This window comes from Hemibagrus wyckioides, linkage group LG28, assembly GCF_019097595.1.
Source record: "Hemibagrus wyckioides isolate EC202008001 linkage group LG28, SWU_Hwy_1.0, whole genome shotgun sequence".
NCBI lineage: Eukaryota > Metazoa > Chordata > Actinopteri > Siluriformes > Bagridae > Hemibagrus > Hemibagrus wyckioides.
The window spans coordinates 7,683,942-7,696,158 of NC_080737.1; the positions used below are offsets into that span (position 1 = coordinate 7,683,942).

The following is a 12,217-nucleotide window of genomic DNA, read 5'->3' on the forward strand; positions in this document are numbered from 1 at the left end:
GACTGAGGTGTTTTTTAGACTCCTTGTGCACATGATACTGATACCCTTACCACCACAGCAAACAATATCATGTCTAGACTGACAAATTGCCTAGCAACAGATGGGATTCAGTCATTATATAACCCGTAAGTGCACCTGTGGTAGGTTTACATACTGTGAGCCTTGCAGAATCTGCAAAATGTTAATCATTTAAAAAAGAATCATAAAAAGGGATCATAAAAAAAGAATGCATTTTGTTGTTTATTCAGTGATGCACTGAATAAGTTATTCCACATAGCAGATGTTTACATAAAGACACAACTGACTTTACACAAATAAACCACCTCATTTGTTTTTTAGTGTTTTAATGTACAACCCTATTACATTGATCAAACTGACAGATCAGTCTCGTGTCTATTAATTGTTATTGCTCGCGCGCATGCGCACTAGGGACAAATGTTCCGGTTCTTTTTTTGTTTGTCAGATTATTTGGCTCAGCACACTAATAAGAGGCTAGACAAAGTTTGCGATTGTTTTTCAGTACTAGCTCATGGATGAAGCCGTTTAACGAAACACTCCAATATTCTAAATGCTCCTTCTGAGGATGCGAGTCTGCTCTCATCAATGTGTTCATCCAAAAAAAGAACCGACTCAATGAACCGACTCGTTCGAAAACGACACATAGAATCTCGCCTCATTCGGAAATCTCTAACTCCTGATGCGTAAATAAGAGTTTTAACAAGAGGAAACAACAAAGTGTTTTAAATATATATTAAGAAAAGTTTTTGGGGGGCGACGACAGTAGCAGGTGACTGTTTTGCCTTAAAAATTTCTATATATCTTTAATGTTTTTTTCTGTCACAAATCTGTGCCGCACGCGCCCTACAGCTCGCGTGCACTAAGAGTAACTAGTGCCATGTTTACTTATTTATTTTCAGCAGATCCTGTCACAAAACAAACAAACAAAAAGCATCTCTGTAACACATCACACGTCACAAATGTGTCGTATATTGCAATGAGAAATGTTAGGATTTTACCTCAGGCACCCATGTCATAAATTATATATTAAATTCACTCTTTAAAACGTATGAAATGTTTCAAGTTACAAATGCTAAAGCTACTATCAAGCACATACTACAAGAGTCACCATGACGTAGTTTACCTCAGAAAGGCTGAACGACGTGAAACGACATTTTACCAGCCTACATGATGTATTTTAGTGTATTTTACCAGCCTACATGATGTATTTGACCTCAGAAAGCCTACAAGATGTATTTTACCTCAGAAAGCCTACATGATGTATTTTTTTTTACCTCAGAACGCCTACATGATGTATTTTACCTTTAGAAAGCCTACATAGTGTATTTTACCTCACAAAGCCTACATTATTTATTTTACCACAGAAAACCTACATGATGTATTTTACCTCAGAATGCCTACATGATGTATTTTAGCTGAAAAAGCCCACAGTATGTATTTTACCTCAGAAAGCCTACATGATGGTTTTTTTTTTTACCTCAGAACGCCTACATGATGTATTTTACCTTTAGAAAGCCTACATAGTGTATTTTACCTCAGAACGCCTACATGATGTATTTTTACCACAGAAAGCCTACATGATGTATTTTACCTCAGAACGCTTACATGATGTATTTTACCTCAGAACGCCTACATGATGTATTTTACCTTTAGAAAGCCTACATGATGTATTTTTACCACAGAAAGCCTACATGATGTATTTTACCTCAGAACGCCTACATGATGTATTTTACCTTTAGAAAGCCTACATAGTGTATTTTACCTCACAAAGCCTACATTATTTATTTTACCACAGAAAACCTACATGATGTATTTTACCTCAGAATGCCTACATGATGTATTTTAGCTGAAAAAGCCCACAGTATGTATTTTACCTCAGAAAGCCTACATGGTGTATTTTATTTCAGAACGCCTACATGATGTAGTATTTTCACTTTAGAACACCTACATGATGTATTTTACCTCAGAACGCCTACAAGATGTATTTTACCTCAGAACGCCTACATGATGTATTTTACCTTTAGAAAGCCTACATAGTGTATTTTACCTCAGAACGCCTACATGATGTATTTTTACCACAGAAAGCCTACATGATGTATTTTACCTCAGAACGCTTACATGATGTATTTTACCTTTAGAAAGCCTACATAGTGTATTTTACCTCACAAAGCCTACATTATTTATTTTACCACAGAAAACCTACATGATGTATTTTTTTTTTACCTCAGAACGCCTACATGATGTATTTTACCTTTAGAAAGCCTACATAGTGTATTTTACCTCACAAAGCCTACATTATTTATTTTACCACAGAAAACCTACATGATGTATTTTACCTCAGAATGCCTACATGATGTATTTTAGCTGAAAAAGCCCACAGTATGTATTTTACCTCAGAAAGCCTACATGATGTTTTTTTTTTTACCTCAGAACGCCTACATGATGTATTTTACCTTTAGAAAGCCTACATAGTGTATTTTACCTCAGAACGCCTACATGATGTATTTTTACCACAGAAAGCCTACATGATGTATTTTACCTCAGAACGCCTACAAGATGTATTTTACCTCAGAACGCCTACATGATGTATTTTACCTTTAGAAAGCCTACATAGTGTATTTTACCTCACAAAGCCTACATTATTTATTTTACCACAGAAAACCTACATGATGTATTTTACCTCAGAATGCCTACATGATGTATTTTAGCTGAAAAAGCCCACAGTATGTATTTTACCTCAGAAAGCCTACATGGTGTATTTTATTTCAGAACGCCTACATGATGTAGTATTTTCACTTTAGAACACCTACATGATGTATTTTACCTCAGAACGCCTACAAGATGTATTTTACCTCAGAATGCCTACATGATGTATTTTACCTCAGAATGCCTACATGATGTATTTTACCTCAGAATGCCTACAAGATGTATTTTACCTCAGAACGCCTACATGATGTATTTTACCTTTAGAAAGCCTACATAGTGTATTTTACCTCAGAACGCCTACATGATGTATTTTTACCACAGAAAGCCTACATGATGTATTTTACCTCAGAACGCTTACATGATGTATTTTACCTTTAGAAAGCCTACATAGTGTATTTTACCTCACAAAGCCTACATTATTTATTTTACCACAGAAAACCTACATGATGTATTTTTTTTTACCTCAGAACGCCTACATGATGTATTTTACCTTTAGAAAGCCTACATAGTGTATTTTACCTCACAAAGCCTACATTATTTATTTTACCACAGAAAACCTACATCATGTATTTTACCTCAGAATGCCTACATGATGTATTTTAGCTGAAAAAGCCCACAGTATGTATTTTACCTCAGAAAGCCTACATGATGTGTTTTTTTTTTACCTCAGAACGCCTACATGATGTATTTTTACCACAGAAAGCCTACATGATGTATTTTACCTCAGAACGCCTACAAGATGTATTTTACCTCAGAACGCCTACATGATGTATTTTACCTTTAGAAAGCCTACATAGTGTATTTTACCTCACAAAGCCTACATTATTTATTTTACCACAGAAAACCTACATGATGTATTTTACCTCAGAATGCCTACATGATGTATTTTACCTCAGAACGCCTACAAGATGTATTTTACCTTTAGAAAGCCTACATAGTGTATTTTACCTCAGAACGCCTACATGATGTATTTTTACCACAGAAAGCCTACATGATGTATTTTACCTTTAGAAAGCCTACATAGTGTATTTTACCTCAGAACGCCTACATGATGTATTTTTACCACAGAAAGCCTACATGATGTATTTTACCTCAGAACGCTTACATGATGTATTTTACCTTTAGAAAGCCTACATAGTGTATTTTACCTCACAAAGCCTACATTATTTATTTTACCACAGAAAACCTACATGATGTATTTTTTTTTACCTCAGAACGCCTACATGATGTATTTTACCTTTAGAAAGCCTACATAGTGTATTTTACCTCACAAAGCCTACATTATTTATTTTACCACAGAAAACCTACATCATGTATTTTACCTCAGAATGCCTACATGATGTATTTTAGCTGAAAAAGCCTACATGATGTATTTTACCTCAGAAAGCCTACATGATGTTTTTTTTTTTACCTCAGAACGCCTACATGATGTATTTTACCTATAGAAAGCCTACATAGTGTATTTTACCTCAGAACGCCTACATGATGTATTTTTACCACAGAAAGCCTACATGATGTATTTTACCTCAGAACGCTTACATGATGTATTTTACCTTTAGAAAGCCTACATAGTGTATTTTACCTCACAAAGCCTACATTATTTATTTTACCACAGAAAACCTACATGATGTATTTTACCTCAGAATGCCTACATGATGTATTTTACCTCAGAACGCCTACAAGATGTATTTTACCTCAGAACGCCTACATGATGTATTTTACCTTTAGAAAGCCTACATAGTGTATTTTACCTCAGAACGCCTACATGATGTATTTTTACCACAGAAAGCCTACATGATGTATTTTACCTCAGAACGCTTACATGATGTATTTTACCTTTAGAAAGCCTACATAGTGTATTTTACCTCACAAAGCCTACATTATTTATTTTACCACAGAAAACCTACATGATGTATTTTTTTTTACCTCAGAACGCCTACATGATGTATTTTACCTTTAGAAAGCCTACATAGTGTATTTTACCTCACAAAGCCTACATTATTTATTTTACCACAGAAAACCTACATCATGTATTTTACCTCAGAATGCCTACATGATGTATTTTAGCTGAAAAAGCCCACAGTATGTATTTTACCTCAGAAAGCCTACATGATGTTTTTTTTTTTTTTTACCTCAGAACGCCTACATGATGTATTTTACCTTTAGAAAGCCTACATAGTGTATTTTACCTCAGAACGCCTACATGATGTATTTTTACCACAGAAAGCCTACATGATGTATTTTACCTCAGAACGCCTACAAGATGTATTTTACCTCAGAACGCCTACATGATGTATTTTACCTTTAGAAAGCCTACATAGTGTATTTTACCTCACAAAGCCTACATTATTTATTTTACCACAGAAAACCTACATGATGTATTTTACCTCAGAATGCCTACATGATGTATTTTAGCTGAAAAAGCCCACAGTATGTATTTTACCTCAGAAAGCCTACATGGTGTATTTTATTTCAGAACGCCTACATGATGTAGTATTTTCACTTTAGAACACCTACATGATGTATTTTACCTCAGAACGCCTACAAGATGTATTTTACCTCAGAACACCTACATGATGTATTTTACCTTTAGAAAGCCTACATAGTGTATTTTACCTCACAAAGCCTACATTATTTATTTTACCACAGAAAACCTACATCATGTATTTTTACCACAGAAAGCCTACATGATGTATTTTACCTCAGAACGCTTACATGATGTATTTTACCTTTAGAAAGCCTACATAGTGTATTTTACCTCACAAAGCCTACATTATTTATTTTACCACAGAAAACCTACATGATGTATTTTTTTTTACCTCAGAACGCCTACATGATGTATTTTACCTTTAGAAAGCCTACATAGTGTATTTTACCTCACAAAGCCTACATTATTTATTTTACCACAGAAAACCTACATCATGTATTTTACCTCAGAATGCCTACATGATGTATTTTAGCTGAAAAAGCCCACAGTATGTATTTTACCTCAGAAAGCCTACATGATGTGTTTTTTTTTTACCTCAGAACGCCTACATGATGTATTTTACCTTTAGAAAGCCTACATAGTGTATTTTACCTCAGAACGCCTACATGATGTATTTTTACCACAGAAAGCCTACATGATGTATTTTACCTCAGAACGCCTACAAGATGTATTTTACCTCAGAACGCCTACATGATGTATTTTACCTTTAGAAAGCCTACATAGTGTATTTTACCTCACAAAGCCTACATTATTTATTTTACCACAGAAAACCTACATGATGTATTTTACCTCAGAATGCCTACATGATGTATTTTACCTCAGAACGCCTACAAGATGTATTTTACCTCAGAACGCCTACATGATGTATTTTACCTTTAGAAAGCCTACATAGTGTATTTTACCTCAGAACGCCTACATGATGTATTTTTACCACAGAAAGCCTACATGATGTATTTTACCTCAGAACGCTTACATGATGTATTTTACCTTTAGAAAGCCTACATAGTGTATTTTACCTCACAAAGCCTACATTATTTATTTTACCACAGAAAACCTACATGATGTATTTTTTTTTTACCTCAGAACGCCTACATGATGTATTTTACCTTTAGAAAGCCTACATAGTGTATTTTACCTCACAAAGCCTACATTATTTATTTTACCACAGAAAACCTACATCATGTATTTTACCTCAGAATGCCTACATGATGTATTTTAGCTGAAAAAGCCTACATGATGTATTTTACCTCAGAAAGCCTACATGATGTTTTTTTTTTTACCTCAGAACGCCTACATGATGTATTTTACCTATAGAAAGCCTACATAGTGTATTTTACCTCAGAACGCCTACATGATGTATTTTTACCACAGAAAGCCTACATGATGTATTTTACCTCAGAACGCTTACATGATGTATTTTACCTTTAGAAAGCCTACATAGTGTATTTTACCTCACAAAGCCTACATTATTTATTTTACCACAGAAAACCTACATGATGTATTTTACCTCAGAATGCCTACATGATGTATTTTACCTCAGAACGCCTACAAGATGTATTTTACCTCAGAACGCCTACATGATGTATTTTACCTTTAGAAAGCCTACATAGTGTATTTTACCTCAGAACGCCTACATGATGTATTTTTACCACAGAAAGCCTACATGATGTATTTTACCTCAGAACGCTTACATGATGTATTTTACCTTTAGAAAGCCTACATAGTGTATTTTACCTCACAAAGCCTACATTATTTATTTTACCACAGAAAACCTACATGATGTATTTTTTTTTACCTCAGAACGCCTACATGATGTATTTTACCTTTAGAAAGCCTACATAGTGTATTTTACCTCACAAAGCCTACATTATTTATTTTACCACAGAAAACCTACATCATGTATTTTACCTCAGAATGCCTACATGATGTATTTTAGCTGAAAAAGCCCACAGTATGTATTTTACCTCAGAAAGCCTACATGATGTTTTTTTTTTTTTTTTTTACCTCAGAACGCCTACATGATGTATTTTACCTTTAGAAAGCCTACATAGTGTATTTTACCTCAGAACGCCTACATGATGTATTTTTACCACAGAAAGCCTACATGATGTATTTTACCTCAGAACGCCTACAAGATGTATTTTACCTCAGAACGCCTACATGATGTATTTTACCTTTAGAAAGCCTACATAGTGTATTTTACCTCACAAAGCCTACATTATTTATTTTACCACAGAAAACCTACATGATGTATTTTACCTCAGAATGCCTACATGATGTATTTTAGCTGAAAAAGCCCACAGTATGTATTTTACCTCAGAAAGCCTACATGGTGTATTTTATTTCAGAACGCCTACATGATGTAGTATTTTCACTTTAGAACACCTACATGATGTATTTTACCTCAGAACGCCTACAAGATGTATTTTACCTCAGAACACCTACATGATGTATTTTACCTTTAGAAAGCCTACATAGTGTATTTTACCTCACAAAGCCTACATTATTTATTTTACCACAGAAAACCTACATCATGTATTTTTACCACAGAAAGCCTACATGATGTATTTTACCTCAGAACGCTTACATGATGTATTTTACCTTTAGAAAGCCTACATGATGTATTTTACCTCACAAAGCCTACATTATTTATTTTACCACAGAAAACCTACATGATGTATTTTTTTTTACCTCAGAACGCCTACATGATGTATTTTACCTTTAGAAAGCCTACATAGTGTATTTTACCTCACAAAGCCTACATTATTTATTTTACCACAGAAAACCTACATCATGTATTTTACCTCAGAATGCCTACATGATGTATTTTAGCTGAAAAAGCCCACAGTATGTATTTTACCTCAGAATGCCTACATGATGTATTTTAGCTGAAAAAGCCCACAGTATGTATTTTACCTCAGAAAGCCTACATGATGTATTTTTTTTTTTACCTCAGAACGCCTACATGATGTATTTTACCTTTAGAAAGCCTACATAGTGTATTTTACCTCACAAAGCCTACATTATTTATTTTACCACAGAAAACCTACATGATGTATTTTACCTCAGAATGCCTACATGATGTATTTTAGCTGAAAAAGCCCACAGTATGTATTTTACCTCAGAATGCCTACATGATGTATTTTAGCTGAAAAAGCCCACAGTATGTATTTTACCTCAGAAAGCCTACATGGTGTATTTTATTTCAGAACGCCTACATGATGTAGTATTTTCACTTTAGACCACCTACATGATGTATTTTACCTCAGAAAACCTACACAATGTATTTTACCTCAGAAAGCCTACATAGTTTATTTTACCTCAGAATGCCTACATGATGTATTTTAGCTGAAAAAGCCCACAGTATGTATTTTACCTCAGAATGCCTACATGATGTATTTTAGCTGAAAAAGCCCACAGTATGTATTTTACCTCAGAAAGCCTACATGGTGTATTTTATTTCAGAACGCCTACATGATGTAGTATTTTCACTTTAGAACACCTACATGATGTATTTTACCTCAGAAAACCTACACAATGTATTTTACCTCAGAAAGCCTACATAGTTTATTTTACTTCAGAATGCCTACATGATGTATTTTACCACAGAAAGCTTAATTTTCTGTAATCTGTCTAATGTAGGCTAAGTTCTGCCATTAAAACATATTATTATTAAAACATCATAATGAACATTGCCGACACATGCAATAAAATGTACTTGTAGTGATTACCTCCTTTTCAATTTTATGAATGTATCCTTCAAGTCAAGCTTATAAGCAAGGAATAAAATGTAAAAACATCCATGCCACAGGTTAAAGTCACTGAGCTCACACTTTATCTCTAATCTGATGTTTAATGTGAACAGTAACTCAAGCTCTTGACTTGTATTCACATGTTTTTATACACTGGGCTGCTGCCAGATGGTACCTGCGTGAATTTACAGGTGTTTCTAATAAAGTGGCCGGGTGAGTATACACACCACAGCTGGTGTTTTCCTAGCAACAAATCTGCCATTGGTCTACAATACCGTTTATTCAGTTCGCCTCAGATGATCATGCAATCTCGCTGCAATCTCAGTACACAGACTAAGAAGTCACTGTTCATGAAGTTAATGACGTTTCCCTTCTCTCCTAGGAAACCTGCAGAGTATCTGGGAGGGAACACACAGCAGGAGGAGGAGGAGGAGGGGGCACTGGTGTCACATGACCTCTGTTGTTTTTTTTGTTGTTTTTTTCTTTTTTCCCCTCTCACTTATTTGCAGAGTTGAAGATGTAGATAACGTGTCCATTGGCCGAGGAAGAACGTGTTCGCCGGAAGTGTTTTTAATGCTCTGGAGGAAGAAGAGTCTTTTTGTGTCCCACCTGCTGCCTTTCCGTGTATCTCCAGCTTTGACCTGTGTGTGTGTTCCTGAAAGGAAGAGAGCGTCTTGCATGACAGGTAAGGAATCTCGCAAGGTGAGAAAGGTTAATCCTAAGGCTTAAAGGAAGAGTTTAAAGGAGTGGAGAATGAATGGGTTTCCAGATTTGTTTCACTTGTACCTTCTTCTGATGGCAGGGTTTAATGATTCATGTGGAAAACTGAGCACTATAACCTAAATGCACCTTAGAGCAGCCAAAAATGTACAAAGCCTTGACCTTTAAATGGTTTGCTTTAATCACTAAAATATACATTGACCCTAATCGGTTGTTTAACATATTATATAATGGCTTTTTATGCTAAAAGTTTGAGTCATGAGTTACCAGGGTTCTCCAAAACCTCCACAATATTATCAATGCTTTCACAACATCTATTTTTTGGGTCAAACTTTTGAATTAAAGAAATAACACCCTGTTAGATGTTATTAATTTTATTATCTGATCTTATTTGGCTTCAGAAAGCAACTGCTGTGTGTCTGGTGTGTTATTATGATATGAAGTTAGTAGTATTGTTTGTTATTTTGGTTAGAAGTAAGCTTTAAACTCTTTAAATAAGCACGCACAATTTGCATCTGTATTGAATTAAGTTTCTATTATGCAATTGTCAGTTTTTATAAAGCATGTCCATTTTGTGTCCATTTAGTTCATAATAGAAATTGAATAGTAGTTTATTGCTTTTTTAGACACGGCACAAATCTTTTTATGAAGTTAAACATACATGTATTTCCAGATGTGTGAGGTTTTTTTACAAATTTTGATGAAGCTATAACTTTATAAATTCTCCACAGCAATAGACCTCTGCTTATTATTTTAAAGAAAATCAAACCACGTCTCTTTTGCAGCACCGGGTTTCAATGACTGCTAATTCAAACAAAAACAAAATAATCAGGTTGTTTCTCTTAACTTTCAATATTGGATTGGTTGGTGGCTACTCCAGACCCCGCTGACCAAATGAGATCACGGCGACACACAGCACCCAGATTTAAAGGCCAGGTCAATAGTAATCGTTTTAAACCAGGCTCATGTAAGGGAAGCGTATCTTCAGGGGCCACTTGGCTGTAATGCATTTTAATCACAGCAGCCAGAGGAGGAACAGGATGTTTTAAAAGGATTGTTTCAACCATCATGTGACAGAGCTTAGCCACAGAGCTGCGCTGATCTGAGATCAGGCTTGGCTTCACATCGAGATCGGGATGTGGATGAGGAAATCTCATCACGGAGCAGAAGCAGGGTTTGGTGTAGCATTGGTTTCCTTTTTGTTAACGCTTGGCGTCGCCGGTTTTCAGTGAGGTAAACACTTTCTCTATTGTTTTCTTTTCTTTCGCTGTATGTCTTTGTTTGCTCACAGCCTTCAAAAGTGGCTTTTTCCTGGGCATGCTGTTTGTCCCGGGCTGCCGGTTCACGTTCTAGGGGTCGTATTTATTTATTTATTTTTTTTAAACAGAGTTTAATAGCTTTCTCGGGCTGCTGAATTGCGAAGGGTTGTACTCTTGTAAGGTCTTACAAACAGCTGTGCTCAAGAGTAGAGCTGGACAAAGGGCAATAGGTTGCATGGAAATGTAAACAGTTTCAGTTGCTTAGTAAACGTGGTGTGTGTGTGTGTGAGAGAAAAAGAGTGTGTAGCAGGTGTTTTTTTTTATGACTTGTCATATTACAATCAAGCTATTACGCTTAATATTGTAGCTAAGTTTCATATTCTCTCCGCTTGTTTGCTGTATATAAACTTTGTATTGCTTTTCTAAACTGTTTTTCTTCTCTGTAGTTGGACAGTTTAGTCAGTTAGTACACAAACAAGGACCAGGAACAGCTGTCAGGACCAAGCCTGTTTTTTTGTTTTTTTAAATAAACACAAAGCACATCTAAATGCAAACCTCACAGCGTTTTGACTGCGGCATGCCTTTAGGGCTGGTAATTTCGTTATAAACGTCTTCCAGTCTTGTTTGTGATAAGGTCATGTGGTTGTCTCTGAAGCGGTGCGTCTGCACTAAACAGCTGTGCAGCTTTTGTTTCGATGTGGAAAATGTGCAGCGGCAGTGTCACGGCTAATTGGTGCCCCGTGGCAACTATCTAACATTGTTGCCTTGTAAGCTGACTGACATTAATGGGAAACACATTAGGCGCCGTAACACCAGCTTTTAGAAGGTTTTATGCCTTCTTTTTTTCTGGGCAAAAATCATTTCAGTCTAGAGATTAATTATAAGGAATTAATGTTTTTAAGTGACTGTGTTTTTTTTTTAAGGCTTGAAAATGTCAAATGTTCATGTGCAGGTATTGTTTTCCGTTACAGAGTCTTCCTGAGGTATGACTGACACCATGTTTGGAAACGGGAACCACCAGTGGGTTTGCCCCAATGACCGACAACTCGCTCTCAGAGCCAAGTAAGTAACTTTTACTTTCTAACGTGTAGAGAAGATAATCTACTCCAAGCATATGGAATTTAAAAGATCCAGCACTTTCAATAAATACACTGATCAGGTATAACATTATGACCACTGACAGTTAACGTGTATAACACTGATGATCTCCTCATCATGGCACCTGTTAGTGGGTGGGATATATTAGACAGCAAGTGAACATTTTGTCCTCAAAG

General features: G+C 35.6%; 1 protein-coding gene across 1 annotated transcript in view; it reads left to right on the forward strand.

The window, feature by feature from the left end:
• The first annotated feature begins 9,373 nt into the window (after positions 1–9,373).
• Positions 9,374–12,217, forward strand: part of doc2b (double C2-like domains, beta) — a 28,377-nt gene continuing 25,533 nt past the window's right edge. Inside the window, exons 1-2 of the mRNA XM_058383504.1 lie at positions 9,374–9,649; positions 11,915–12,005. Of these exons, the coding sequence (XP_058239487.1) occupies positions 11,929–12,005 (77 nt within the window). The 5' untranslated portion in view covers positions 9,374–9,649; positions 11,915–11,928. The remainder of the gene's footprint in view (positions 9,650–11,914; positions 12,006–12,217) is intronic.